This window comes from Anguilla anguilla, chromosome 5 (genome assembly GCF_013347855.1).
Source record: "Anguilla anguilla isolate fAngAng1 chromosome 5, fAngAng1.pri, whole genome shotgun sequence".
NCBI classification, from domain to species: Eukaryota; Metazoa; Chordata; class Actinopteri; order Anguilliformes; family Anguillidae; genus Anguilla; species Anguilla anguilla.
In genome coordinates this window covers 38,041,199-38,056,445 of record NC_049205.1, presented here as the reverse complement: position 1 = coordinate 38,056,445, position 15,247 = coordinate 38,041,199, and the positions used below count along the sequence as shown (strand labels likewise).

General features: G+C 47.7%; 1 protein-coding gene across 5 annotated transcripts in view; it reads left to right on the top strand.

Annotated features, from left to right (window-relative positions):
• Nucleotides 1-14,849, top strand: part of LOC118227547 (SH2 domain-containing adapter protein F-like) — a 114,301-nt gene extending 99,452 nt beyond the window's left edge. For 3 of the 5 annotated variants that reach the window (XM_035418113.1, XM_035418115.1, XM_035418116.1), the window contains 3 exons: nucleotides 1,039-1,213; nucleotides 1,910-2,029; nucleotides 10,573-10,902. In XM_035418113.1, coding sequence (XP_035274004.1) covers nucleotides 1,039-1,213; nucleotides 1,910-2,029; nucleotides 10,573-10,759 — 482 coding nt within the window. In that variant the 3' untranslated portion in view covers nucleotides 10,760-10,902. Of the gene's footprint in view, nucleotides 1-1,038; nucleotides 1,214-1,909; nucleotides 2,030-10,572 lie in introns of all 5 variants that reach the window. The other 2 variants (XM_035418111.1, XM_035418112.1) reach the window with 1 other exon arrangement.
• Nucleotides 14,850-15,247: the final 398 nt, after the last annotated feature.

The following is a 15,247-nucleotide window of genomic DNA, read 5'->3' as shown; positions in this document are numbered from 1 at the left end:
AGAACTGAAACAGGCAATGCGTACGGTGTGAAAGACAGGGCCCCCGTTCACCTCTGGGTGAACCCACTGTGACTGAACCTAAGCCTTGCTCCTTGCGCGACTGAATAGGCTTCGATTAAAAGTATTCTGGGAGCCATTCGAAACCCGTCCTTCTCCTCCTATTTCTTCCTTCATTTTGAATCTTTCAGTTTTTAAGACGGAAAAGGGGTGTGTGGAAAAGGGCTTTTTTGACAACACTCGCGCATATGTTTCTTACAGCGAGCTGCTGGTCTAGTGCAGACTGCCGGAGGACTTATTGATCGAGGGGCCATTATCGCTCTCGAGGCTGAACCCGTACTCGTTTGCATTTTTCTCATTCTTCTTCTTGGATTCATTCTTCTTCTTGGATTCATTCTTCTTCTTGGATTCATTCTTCTTCTTGGATCGTGAGGCCAGGTTGATTTCTGCTCCCCCTTCTTCCCGACCTGCCGCTCTGAGAAGGAATTCCCGTTTTCAGGAACAGCCGTGTCTACAGCCATTTGCACACCTCAGAGCTTACAGGGCCTTCCCCAGAGACAGGGGGAGATATCGAGAAACGGAGCACGTTCCATTAAGATGTCAGAATCGCAGCTAGACAAAAACGTGCAGAATTTTGGAGGAAATGGCAGAGAACAGCTCTGCTTTTCAAGGAAAAATGAGCGGTATTTCTCAACGGTTTCCATATAAAAAAAAAACAGATAATCCAAAAGGACTACTATCGACCTGTGGGCTGGTGGAAGAGAAAGCCACTTTAAAAACTCTCCGTATCTTTATTAGTATTTCAAATGCAAATTTCAAACAGAGAATTGTTCTATGGGTGATATATTTGTATTGCGTTAAGGAAACGCTTTTCTTTGCCCCCGGGCTTGTGGTGATTTTACCATTGTATCGGTTCACTTTCACAACTGCCTCTTCGCATAATTATTATCAAGGGCGAGTTGGGAGGAGAGGACAACCTGGGGTGACCCCTGTAGTGACTCCCCACCCCTCCCCGCCTGTGCCTCCGTCCCTCCCTCACAGTGCAGTTCGACGGGGCGGAGAAGTCCAGAGTGTCGCCCACCAAGGAGGGCAAGGCGCGCCCGGTCCAGCGCCACTCCAGCGGCTGCCTGGTGAACACCAAGCTGGGCTCCCAGGACCACAGCGGCCCCGCGCTGGGAGAGCGCATCGACCCCTCCGTGCCGCTCGAGAGCCAGTTGTGAGTGACGCTCCGCCCGCCCGCCCGCTCATGAATTATTTAGCGGCTAACTCGCCTCGCCCTGCTTTCTTGGGTCTTTTAATGCGAAAGCAAAAAAATCCAGTGGCCCTCCATCACCAGAGTTGAAGACCCCCCTGCTGTTGCATAGAAATAGCAATATAGCAATATAACTGTATATTGCATCTCAACATGCGTCATAAGACTGAGATGTTAGCAGGGGAATGTGAGATCATTTTGTGTCAACTGTTGTCTCTCAGGCTGGGAGCAGCACTGCGAAACCATGTTCCTCTCTGAGGAGCACGAGTAATTTATCAACAGTATTCCCTACAGAACAGGGAATTGTGGGTAAACATGTATTCTCTCTCTTTACGGGGCTTCCTTGTACTGTTCACATATCGCAGCTCTTTATCTTTCTATTATGGGCTGTGACATAACCGTGATGCTGGGATTTCTGGCAGGCAGGCCCGCCTGTGTTGGCCAGTCTCTGGTGTCGGTCCGTGTTCGCTGAGCTGATACGCTGTCAAAATATTTATCCGTTTTACGTGTCTCCCTTCAGAGAGAGAGCCAGGTACAGCATACTGCTCTGTCCTGGTAGCACTTCGCTTAGCTTTCTACTTGTCATGATGTAATTTGGTTGCTCTCTTCCTTGAACCCCCCCTCCCCCCCCCCCCCCCCCACCCCCAAATCTTGTCCTAGCTGGTACCATGGAGCAATCAGTCGGATAGATGCGGAGTCCCTCTTGAGGCTGTGCAAGGAGGCCAGCTACCTGGTGAGGAACAGCGAGACCAGCAAGAACGACTTCTCCCTCTCCCTCAAGTAAGGCTGCACATGCCCAGATAGCCATTTAATAACATTCAGCAATAACATTTTTATATAATTATTATTTTATTATTATTATTATTATTGTGAATAATTGTGCATTGTTTTCCTGCTGAACCTGTATTATTCCTGTAATCAAGACCTATTTACAAGGTACCTGGAAAGTTAGGGTTTCTGGGTGGTAAAAAAGAAAAGAATATTGTAGTGGAAATATTGTTAAAACATTATCAACCCCAATCAATTCAGCCATGAGGTAGGCCGAATTCATGAAAACAGCTGAGTTTGTGGGTGAAAGAAAATGGCAGGACTTTTAATTGTTTCTCTGGGACTTTCCACCTCTGGTTTGTACAAGGAAAGAAGATTGCAAAATTTTTTTAAAAATATTATTAACCCAAATCAAATCGTCTTTGTGCAATTGTGTAAAAGTTACAATTACCTTTTGTGCTAGCTTGCCACCGTTTTCTGTAGTGTCAAGGCATGAAGTTTAAAAGCATCTTGAGGTCTCTCCCTTGCAGACAATTCATGGATTACTAATTCTTTTCATTTTTAAAACTATAAAAACCAGAGCTTAATTTGGTCCATTTTATCAGTATAGTTGGATTAATTTTATTCTATTACACTTCCGTGGCATTAGTATTATCGTGTGAGGTTTTGATAAACTCGTAACTGTCCCTTTTATATTCAGATTAAAATTTTTTAGGCAAGTTTTTTCTTCTACAATGTGACGACTGTCATTTGACAGATGCTGAACTGTCATCATAGCAGACGAGCTCGCATCTGAAAAGCAAGCGCTGGTTGACAACGCGTCAGTCCTCGCCACCCCTAATTTAGCATGGTGTCTGTTGGCGGGAGAGAGCCCGTTAGCCCGAGCCATTTGGACCGGCCTACGAGCGGCCAGCTGAATTAATTTCTTTCGGGCCTCCGCTCAGTCTGAGTCTTAATTTGGGAGGCAGACCTCAGCGGGTGGGGGGGGGACCACCGGTGGGTTTGTGAGGGGCAACCTGTCGGCCGGTGACAGTCGCAGTGGGAGCTCGTCGCCGGCTGCGTTTTTGCGTCTTTTTGCGACGGCTCTCGTACGTCCACTTTTTTTCTCTCTCTTCATTTTCCCGCGTAAACCCCTAGGGTCTGCCGAACCGACCGGGAAGAACGTGTCGTGGCTACGAGGGGGAACGTTCCCTCCTTATTATTAAAACCCTCCTGCGCCGTACAGCTGCTGCACTGCGGAGGTGACGCTGACACGTCTCACCAATCAACACCATCTGTCCAAAGCAGCGGTCTTTTCCCCCCTCTAGTTTCACACAAGGGTTTGTTTCATCAAACCTACAGCTAGATACTCAAAAACTCAATTGCTTTGCTTCTCTATCAGTTCTGATCGTGCTCTCGAAATGTCCCGATGACACGTGCTCGTGCGTCTGAATCTTTTTGGGATTACCTTCCGAGGCAAGGGTAGGAGCTCTGGTTCTGTCATTGCTGTCTATCGAAACTCATTCGCTTTGCAGTTGACGGAGTGAAACACAGTGCTTTTCCACCAGCTTGATTGATTTGGGGGGCAGTGCTTCTGGGCTGCATGCTTCTGATTGGTTTTATAGTACCACTGAAGGACATGTTTGGAAAACACTGTCACTTGGCAGACAGTGGGTGGAATTTGCTGTTGTACGGAATATAGCCCGACTAACCTCTCCACCAGTGTGTTGTAGCGCTCTTATCCGTTTTCCATTTAGCACAAACATCTCCCGTGATCCAAAGAGAATGCGAAACTTTCCATTAGTAACATTTTAATCTAGGTCAGCAATTTGTCTGGCATATGTTGCCGAAAAACCCATTCCCTTCGAACACCTCAATTCAGCGAATATTTCGGATTTTTACAAGAGTCACCTTGAAAACGTCTCCATGCTGGTGAATTGCAAGGCTGCTTTCAGCCCTTTACGCAAGCTGTACCAAGTGGGGGTAGATCAATATGGGAGTAGGCTTCAGGGAGATGGGTGGACGCAGAAACTGGAGGAGAGACGTGCAGGAGATGCAGAGATGGAAGGAGGAGGTCTTATGGGTGGGTGCATGTAATGGAAAAATCACCCTAGCCAACCAAATCTATTTTAAGCAATCGGTTTCCACCAATCAGATTACAGGAAGTGTATGCCAGAAAAGTTCTTGTCAGAATGCAATTCTAACAGCTTATGAGTGTGTGTCTCAGCTGGCTAATCAAAGTCAAAGGTCAATTCTCTGTTATTTAGTAAGATTAGAAGTAAGATCCCTTTGAGTCCCTGGTGAACCCAGAACAACATCTGCCTGAGGAATCTTTGAATATCATTCAGTGTGCTTGTAGCAGCCATTTTTAGTTATTAGGGTTGTATTTGAATATGAAAAATAGTCATGACCAGATATCCCAAGATGTCCGAAAGTGATATTTTGAGATATCCTAAATTGTTTCAATACCCCGACCAATCAGGGTGCACAGTTTCCTGTCCTGGAGTGCCAGGGGTTTGTGTTCATTTTTGTTCCAATAAATTATACTGGTTCATTTTTTAAAGAGCTGTATTCACCAGTGTTGGTTCCGTTATACACTTAGGAGTCTGTTGTTAATTTCTTAAAATGTAAATTCAACTGAATCATTGGGTTGTTCTCATAATTAAGTGCTTAAATTAGAAATTGGAATGAACCAGAATGGATCATTGGGAGCTCTGGGGTTAGTATTCTCCCAGTTCTACTTTTTAAAATTAATTAGTTAATTCATTAATTTTTTTGATGGTGTAAAATCTCTATCAGATGCCTCATTCTGTGAAAGCTCAGAATTAAATTGCATTTTCTAATATATTTTCTCAATAATTAGAACCTATGAATTACTTTTTCAGACAGATAGATAGATGTTTAGAGAGATTTTTTCTTTTTTCCTCTGGCAGATTTAAAGTTCTAGGTAAGAGCTCCGTGTGTGGCCTTGTGACCGCTGAAACAATGATGTACAATATTAGCGCATGTGTTCGGCAGGTACGTATAATGGATGAAAGCCAAAGACACTTGAGAATCAGTGGGTAAAATTTCTTACTATTTTAAACCAATCGACTGCCCACCATCAAGATATTTCATGCTTCTCAATTTGACAGCGATTGGTTGGCCATGCCAAAATCACCAGGCGCAAATAATGAAAGTTCAAATAATTTTATTTCATAGCATGCTACATGATACCGGCCTAGCTTATGCTCGTCTATGCCATCCTTTCCACTGAAAACGGTGTGGCGCTTCGGTCCTTTCTGTGTGAACGACCCGTGATAATTTTATGCTTGCCCTCACAGGCAGCTGTATAAATATCAGGTTGCATTTGCATTTTATTTGCATTGTATTTTTTGCGACTCAGACCACTTTACAACAACCGAGCAAAGTGCAAAGATTTAGATAAAAACAACGAGACAAACAGATTCGCTGAAATTGGGGTACAACCTTTCACGCGCGCCCCGGCGACAGGCGACCCGCGTTCGACGTGCGGGGAGGACAGGGTGACGGCGCCGCTTTGTTGCTTAGCAAAGACAGAAGGTCGGAAGTACGAGTTAGACTCCCGAGCGAGCCAGTGGGGGGGGTGGGGGGGTTTGGGGGGGGGGGGCGCCGTACGGCCGACCGCCATGGCGCCGAAGGTTCAGCGTGCCGATGTTCTACACGCTCTTTTCCCGCCCCCTCGAAACCGCTCACGCGGGAGGCTCCGCGCGCGGACGCTTCGTCCCTCTCGCGGCTGCTGAAAAATTCATGGCCGTCGCCGAAGTGGGCGATTGCGCTTTGCATCGCTGATGAGGGCCGGCCAGCCGCAAGCTTTTAGTTCAGGTCTGACCTTCGGCGGAGGGCTCATCCCTCTTTTTTTCCCCCCAGCCTAAGCTAATGCCCTCTTTAGTTGTGTAAAAAGGACTCTCGGGGGCCTTTAATGTGATTGCCTTTTTTTTTTTTTTCTTTTGTTACTTGCGCGGCTTGGGATTTTACATTGGGTTTGTGTCGCGGGGTTGAGGAATAAAAGTAAAGTCGCCGATAAACAAGAAACCTGGGAAAAAAAACCGCAAGGGGAAGGGGGGGGGGGGGGATTGTGGGGGCGATTGGAAAAAGCAGCGCTTGGTGCCTTTTTAAAGATTGGTCGGTTGAACCGGCTTGCAAGCGGAGGTGTGAAGAGCAGTTTCCTCTCCTATAAGATGTGTGTGGGTAGCGTGTCTCTGACAATTGTAATCTGGAGTCAGGTCTTGTGCAAGCCAACGTGGGACTTCTGAACAAATGCACTTTAGGTGTTCTGACGTCTGCACAGGGAACCTGAGAAAAGACAGAGAAATACAGTGAGAAGGTTGATTAGTTTCGTTTTATGAGTTTGTATCAAAATGCACTTGTCTTATCTGCTGAAAACATACATTCTATCATCCCCTCTTGTTTATTTTGCGTGTAGTTAAGGGCCCAGGATGTAGAAAGTCACACGCATTCACACACATTTACACCCGTGTACAGACGACTCCGCTGAATCGTAGGAGCAGCAATATCCTCCAGTCCAATTACTGCTGTTGCTTGTCATTACGAAACGCAGTATGGGATTCGAGCATCCAATGTCAACTGACCGTAATTAAACATGCACTGTACTACTTGTGAGATTAATGTGTGACAGGCCTGCGTGTGCGCGCATGCATGTCCGACTGTGTCCGTGTGTGTGTTTGCTGAAAGCAATGCCACGCGCTGCTGGGCACAGAAATACTTCAGGTTGTTTAGTGAAATATCCGTTGCTGGATGTTTAGATAAATGCTAAAATATAAGCCATCGTGCGCAAATGAAGATGAGGGGGCCCATTATTAGTTTTTAATTCAATTGCAAGAACCCTGCTGATACTGATGTTTCTTTTCCTCTTATTCATCATTAGCTGCATTACCGCAGCAGTTATTAGATTATAGCAACGTCCCTGAACATATAGCAACACCACGCCAGATGTGTTTACATTGTTTACTAAGCTAATTAAAGAATCGTCGTATGCAGGCTACCGCCGCCCACATTTCTACGGCAACAGCTATTCTGGAAATTTCCAGTCAAAGGCCCTGGCATCAAAGCGAGTTCGATAAGTTAATTAGCGTCGGGTTCCTTTGTTGTGTTTGGTTCGCGTTCACATGGTTTTTTTTTGTAATTTATTCAATTTGTTGCTCTTATGGAAATCATTAATTGCGGCACAATCTAATAATCTTTTTACGGTTGATGATAAGCAGGCTTCTCTGTCAGTCCCTCTGTGCGGATTACGGGGTTCAAATCAAAGTCACGGACTCAGACGGGAACCAGCCTTAGGCCCGAATCACGCCCCGTGTGAGTACGCGAACGCAAACGACGACGCCAGGCCGACGCGCTGCGAACGCGCGGCCAGGCTGCGCTCGCTCAACGTGCGTTCTTACGTCCCTGTGGAGGTAATACACCCGAGTCCTCAAGGGGGCGATCCAGGACAGTTGTGTAAAGACCGAGCAAAAGAAAGCGCAATTTGAAGACGGCTTCATCCTCTTTTTTGCTTTCTGTGGCGCTCCTCGCTGCGACGCTTGACACTGCAGCTCGCGCTAGTGTTGCGTTCAGAATTTCAGGTGACACGTCTTAGAATTCAACAATGCATGAAATGGACTTTGCTTAGCTCGAAGAATCTGCTTTCGCGTACTTACGTAGGGTATGTTTCCAGCCTAACTGTGTGAAATGTACTCGAATAAAACAAACACAACACTAAAAACTTGTTCATCTACCTTTTTGAGAGCTTGCAAATGAAATTTGACGTTCTCTCGTATTCATAGTATGCACAGGGTTTCCTAACCAGCTGTTCTTGGCCTAATTTACTGTTGTTTTCTCAATGTGTTACACAGTGACAAGTAGAACATAGCTGACAAAAAAATCAGCCAGGATTTAAAAACGCTCATAGACAATGCTGTCCTTGTCAGTGGCCGTCTTTGGAAAATAACTTTGAAAGTTATTCGCCGTTTTTGAGAGCTCCTGCTGACGTGATTCTGTTATTGCATTACAGTTTAAAGATAATAAGTACACCCTGTTAATAAAGAATAGTTGTTTAACAGGGCATTTTTATAACTGGTGGTAGTAATGGCACTTTGCGGTTTATTAGCTATTTATTTAATATGAGTGAGGATTTTGGAGTATTTTGGGACACAATGGCTGGATATTTGCGGCAGTGTTTCTGTTGCAACTAGGGCCCTCTCCTCTTCTTCTCTCCCTCCATCCGTTATGCCTCTCCTCTCTCTTATCCCTCTCTTCCACTAATTCCTTCTTGGGGCTTCCTCTTTCTCTTCCCTCCCTATCTGGATCTCCTACATATCTTCCCTTCTCTGTCTGAGTAATCTCTCCCTCTTTCTTTCTTTCTTTTCTTTTTTTGTCCTAGCTCCTCTCACTCCATCTCCTCCTTCCTCCATGGTTGTCCCTCCACCAAGTTTAGTCTGGCTAACTCAGGTTATAGGAAGTGTCCGTCAATGCACTGTCATACTGTCGGTGATGAATGCACCACCATGTGCCAGATCTGGTCCTCCTTGTCAGGACTACTGTATGGTCACCAGTTCCTCTGTTCTCAGATCAGTTTTGCGTGGCCTTCCAGTCTCGCAACCCGGGGGACACCGTGAAGACAGCGTGTTCCCAGATCAGGCTCCCACATTACATTACATATATTACAGGCATTTAGCAGATGCTCTTATCCAGACACAGCATTTACATTGCATCCATTTATACAGCTGGATATATACTGAAGCAATGCAGGTTAAGTACCTTGCCCAAGTGTACAACGGCAGTGTTGCACCTATGCGGCTAGAGGGGGCTTTCGCTCGTTTCCCGAGGGGAAGAAGGGGCGTCTTCGGGGGGAAGAGGATTCCGCCCGCACGCGACGAGGCGCGGTTAACGTAAAGGACGAGACCGGTTTCAGCGTCCGCGCGCCGCCGCGTTCGCGTCCGAGCTAATTGCGCCGCCGCCGCCGCCGGAGTGGAGATCTGGGCTCTTCGGTTCAGTGGAAATTCATCGGAATCTGTAATTGTGTTCTTCCCCGCCCGCGCGCGCCATTATCTCTCTTTGTTTTCGCTCCTTTCCGCATCAGCCGGTGTGACTGTAGGCGGTGCAATTAGGAGATAAGCAAAGGGTGGACTTCCCTCGCGCGGCTCTTATTGCTGTTTGGAGCCGATAGTACACACACACACACATACACACAAACAGACGCACACACACACACACACACACACACACGTCTACATGCATAAATGGACACATGCACAGGGATGGGCACGAACACACACACAGGCTAAAAGGTTTTTAAAAAAAATGCATACATACATACATACAGTACTCGCAGACGTGTGTAGACACAAATACATGCACGTGAGCGGATGTGCTCACACACTGGAACGTGCACACACACGCGCGTACCCCGCCAGTCCTAGCGATTCCTTCAAAAAATCCGCGTTTTAAATCCGCCGTAATGCTTTTCCCTCCGACAAGTCGGGCCTGGCCCCCTGTCAGCGCCGTGTGTTCCCATACAGCGCGTCTGTTGACAGGAAACATTAAATGCGCGCGGCGGAAATGTCACTTACACTCCGGGCCCGACTGTATAAGTCACAGCGCTGATGTGATTTAGCGGAGCCCTGGGGCTCGCAGCCTATGGAAGGAAAGAAAGGGAAGGAGAACGCTTGCCCGGCCCCGCGGTCGGTGCCGTCCTGCGGAACGCTGCAGGGCCCAATTCCGGTTTCGACCGACCGCAAGCCTGGGAAGCAGAGCTTTGATTCACGGTTTCCCACTTTTTCCAGGCGGTACGAGACTCTCATCCACTCGTTGTCGTCTGTGCTATTTAAAGACAGCGTCGCTCCCTCCGCACGCTGGTACTTTCGCTTCGTTTCTGCAAATCCGGTTTGACAGAGCGGGGTCCTTCCTTGTGGACGAGCCCCCGGAGCGGAAGCGCGTTCAGGAGCGCCGGAGGCGGGGCCTGCGCGACGCGCCCTCTGGGCCGTCTCGCCATGGAAACGTCCGGGCTGCCGGAAGAGCTTTTAATTTGCGGCGCGGCTATTAGCCGTTAGCGTCAGCGCTCTCGTTTGACCGATGGCCTGTCGTCTGCGTGGAGAGCCGCTCCGAACGCGCTTCGCTTCCGAACGCGCTTCGTATACCAGCATCGGGCGCGTCGCCAAGGAACAGCGCTGAAAAAATGCATTTTTAATAAGCCCGTTTGTCTTCCTCTTTCATTCCACTTTTATTTTATTTCTTTTCTGCACTCTTTTTTTTGCCATGTGCCCCCCTCCCAAATCGCCATTCTTTACTGGCATGCCTTAGTGACATCATGTAAATATTTAATATGCGTAAGCGTTACATATTATTGGTAGTGCAGAAAAACAAGTATGCATATAAAACAATGATGACGGTTATGATAATGTATTACGTTTATATTGCAGGTTTCACAATCTCCAAGCCCATTACAGGCAAAAAAGTAAATATAATAAACATTCTCTTATCCCCATATTTCTTTTTGTTCCTCCCTCTCTCTCCCCCTCCCTTTCTCTCTCTCTCTCTCTCCCTCTCCCTCTTACCAGGAGCAGCCAGGGCTTCATGCACATGAAACTGACCCGGACCAAAGACAGCAAGTACATCCTGGGCCAGAACAGCTGCCCGTTCGACAGCGTGCCCGAGATCATCCACTTCTACTCCAGCCGCAAGCTGCCAATCAAGGGGGCCGAGCACATGTCCCTGCTGTACCCCGTGGCCATCAGGACGCTGTAGCGACCCACCCCGAGCCGCGGAGGCCTCAGAGGCCGGGCGGGGCGGGGGTCCACCTCCTCAGCCCAGGGTCTGGTCCCATGCCCACTCCCTCTCCCTCACCTGGGTCCGAGGAGGCGAGGGGTCAGAGGTCGAGTAGCGAGGAGTGAGCGGAGCGGAGCGGGGCGGGGGTAGCGAGGGGGTCGGAGAAGATCAAACCCATGCGTCAATCAAAGATGGCCGTCCCCCTTCCCCCTTCGCTCTCGGACCCTGTCGCCGTGCCTCCTCAATCTGTCAGCATGTCGCTTGTTAACACAGGTCCTGTCACTGATCTCAGACCTGTCACCCTCCACCCCCTCTCTTACATCAGTCACTCACCTAGGTCACCTCACTGATCTCAGACCTGTCATCCTTCACCCCCCTCTCTTACACCAGTCACTCACCTAGGTCACCTCACTGATCTCAGACCTGTCATCCTTCACCCCCCTCTCTTACACCAGTCACTCACCTAGGTCACCTCACTGATCTCAGACATGCCAACCCACCCCTTTCTCACATCACTCAGTCACACAGGTGACCAAGTGCTACTCTGACCTGTCACCTTTCCGTCCACAACACTCACCCCAACAGGTCATCTCTGTTGTGTCTCTCATTTAAGCGGAAGTTCAGTCTGGCCTTCTGCAGCCCAGTATCGTACGGAAAGACCTTCTCTTTCTGCGTTCTTCTTCCCCTAAAGCAACGGAAGGCCACGTGGCAGAGAATGCAGCGGCTGCATTGATTGTGTGAGAATGTATAAGTTAATTTAGATGTTCGCCGTTGTGTGGCCCACACAATCAAATCAGGTGCTCGCTCGTCTTCAGAAGATGTTTTGCCTCTTCTGCCGTTCGAGCTGACGGCACGAGTCGGTTCTGACAAGTGGCTTCACGGAACGGACGATTGACTCTCAAGCGAGTGGAAAAAAAAAAAAAAATCAGCCGATCTGTTTTAATTTTCTCCTGCTTCTAGTCCGTTACTCGTCTGTCACAACATCCTTGTCGCTATCGCCATCGTTGCTTCGTCAGCCTAACAGTTCCTCGGATGGATTTGGCTGCCCGAGCACATTTACCTTGTTAAATGTAACAAAATAAAGACTTTTTTTAAAATGCGGGGAGAAATCGACCAGGAAATCAGGCACTGCAATAAATTTTTAATTCTTCAATTCGGGGCCAAAGGTTTGAGTCAGGAGGAAAGTGTCTATGACGGGAGCCATTGGTACTGCGCGTCGAGGCTATTTATGGAGACGTTAGTTAAAAAACACTAGTCAAGGCGCTGCTTGAATACAAGCTTTCGGCCAAAATGTCGGCACTCGCTAACGAGCTTATCGGTATCTCGGCTCGGTTGTGTAAAATCGGGCTGCTCCCATTGGATGGGCATAATGGCCACTTTGTTTTCCTCAAGAACAGGAGACCTCTCAATCCCAGTGCATTAGCTGCTAACCTGGGACGTATAGTATGAGCAATAGTCCCTTTGCACCATATCCTGGCGATTTTACAAGCCATCGCCGTGCCGCCTGCTTTCGACTTCCAGTTTTTAGTAGCCTATTTATGGCCCACCAGGTGAACTTGTTAAAATAGCTCAGCAAGCAGACATAGCAGCTCACTCCTGTAAGCGCTAATTCGAAATATCCACGGACTCAGACTCTCCCTGAAATTAAGGAGAATGTTCCCACCCCTGTACCCAGAATCCACCAGAAATTAGCCAAAATATCTTCCTGTTTTCATGGAACGATTTTATTTGGGTCAGACTTTTACCTAGCGGTCAATGTATTTATAGCTGTGCCGGCAGTCCATAGCAGGCTCACATAGTATTCTGGTGTAGTATTCTTAGAAAGAGTACTAAGCGCACTAGCATAGTATTCTGACAAAAAAAAAGGTCAGAAGTCAGTTGTGGATTGGAGTTTGTATGAATCCCAGTCCCTGGTTTCCTGCTTGTGTTGAGGACCATACGCCATGTCGTATGTGCGGATTCAGCACCCAGCCCACACTGGGTGAATCAGCAGGCTGAGGCCGATTAAATGGTCCACTGTTTTACTCCCTCTGCAAGTCCCAGATGAGCAATGGGCCATCTTTAAATGCCAATTGATGACCACCCCCCCCCCCCCAAACAAAAACCTTTGAACAGAGGAACAAAATATACCTGCATTGTCTACCTCAGTAAATCAATTTAATTTACCCATCTTCAGATCGATAGGTACTATGGGATTACAAATATTGACTCTCCCCCCCCCCCCGCCCACCACACTACTGCTTCATTTCCAGTATTCATAAAATTGCATCATTTGTTTTGAAATATATATATATTTTTTACACTGAGTTGACGTTAATCAAATGAGGGTCAAAGTTTTTTAAAAAGCAGTCTTGTGTTCCATCATTGGTAAGTGTACGTTAGTCTGTAATATTGTGTGATGCCAGTAACAGATGTTTGGCTAATGCCTTATATTGCATGGGTAAAATCAGCAAACGATGTCGGCTGATTTCCAGAGTTCTGCTTTCAAAAGATTGTTCTGTAGTTGTAATTTATTATGGGGGGGGGTTATCGCTGACGCGTTTCTTCCGGATTTAAGGGAGACACCTCAGTGCTCCTCGCTATATTTGTGCCAGTGTGATCGTGTTTGGGCAGAGCTTGAAAAACCCCTCTAGCTACATCTACTGTAGTACTTCGCGGTTGTGTTTAGATTTCTGCTTCACATCTCGGCCTCCCTGGCCTGTTGCCGAGAGCGACAGTGGACAGGAACGGTGGCTTAACTGTGTAAAAAAACCTACGGACCGGAAAGAGCAAGGCCCGCTCCCTCGGAAAGGACTGCATCAGTGGATCACACCGACCTCCCGCAACAGCGCCACCTGGACTTGCATTTCTTCAGTGCCGCTTTGTCTATCGATTAACTTCTCTAGGACAATAATTTTTTCCTCCCACCTGTTTTTTTTTTTTTGCATGCTCCCCTGCTCCAACACAGGCTTCAAGCTTATGGAGGTGTACCGTAGGTCTTTCTAATGTGTCTTTCAGGCCACCGAAGACCAGAATCGGTGGACTGTGACGGCATGCCCGTGCGGACCAGCAGTGCTCATTTGCGCTTTGAGGGGAGCAGGGGTGGGTTTGTGGGCGGGAGTCGGAGAGCAGAAAGCACCCTCACCCCTTCTGCTGGCGGTGATTGTTCACAGAAGCTGCTCCGGTTCAAACTGTAGCTGTAGAAATCTTGATTCTCAAATTGCGACTCATCCCCAGGCCCTGTTGAAACAGAAAAACAGACGACCATGCCTCCCTGGCTGGAGACCGTCTCTCTAGTGGACAGAGAGAGGTAAAAAAAACAACAAAAAAAAAGCCAGGCGGTCTTGGAATTGTCATTATTTGAGAGCAGGTTGAAGAGAGCGTAGGTTTGAGGCGATGGCCGACCCCTAGCCTTTAAGAGAGCAGGGCGCTCCCAGAGGCCACTGGACAGAGAAAAAAGTAGTTTGAGTGTACACAAAAAAACACAGCAAATGAAATGCATGACTGCACCCGTGTAACAGATTAATGCAAAACACGCATGTAGCAAAGTTAGCTGAATGTCTGATTCCATTGAAGGGGGGGGGGGGGCTATCTTTTTTGTCTTTCCTTTTTTTCTTCTTCAAAAGGCTTTTTGAGGCTTTTTGTACAAACTGTCACACAGGTAGTCGTTTGAACAGAAGTTTAATTCCCCCCCCCCCCCCCTCACTCTACCGACTGCCTGGAGGAAAAATTCAGAACCCAAAATTTTGCCTATGCCCGTGGACGTGCCCCTCAACACTATGCATGGGTGATCGGGGGGAGGGGGGAGGGGGGAGGGATGGGCTCTGAGGGATCCTGAAAAGGCCCAGCTGCCCCGGGGAGCAGAGTCGCTGTATCTACGCTTGCTCTTGTCTTTAGCCTTGAAGGGTTACATACTGTGAGTGAATGGTGCGTGCGTGAGCGCTTGTGTTACATTCTCCTCCTCTAGTGTATGCACTAATCTTAACACGTACGGTCCCTCTTCGCCAAATGTATATACTGAATGTATTGTGTGGGGACGTGTAGGCGTCGGGGATGCAACGAATATGGAAATAAAGTGAAGTTTATGAGTCTCGCGCTCCAGAGTTCATTCCGTTCGATCCCGCTTAGCAACGTTTGTATCGGGCTCTCTCTCCGTCTGTAAGAAGGGCATCGGAAGTAACGATAACCATCGGATCTCACCTGCACAGAACTGCATACATGCAGACAGATGCTGAAATATTTTGTGGTTGTTAATATATCACGGAGGGGGCTTGCGTTCCCTTAAATGTTGTTAAAATGTTTTTTCGAAAGCCATGCTGTCAGGCTCGGTTATTTATTTTTATCTTAGCACCGCTGAGGGGGATGTGGATTTTTTTTTTCTTTCTGAGGAGATAATGAGGATTCATGATGGTAATCACAGTGATCCACCAAAGCGTCGCTGGAAAACGCGGCGGTTGAAGCCCCAGCCGCTTACAGCTGGCGGTGTTT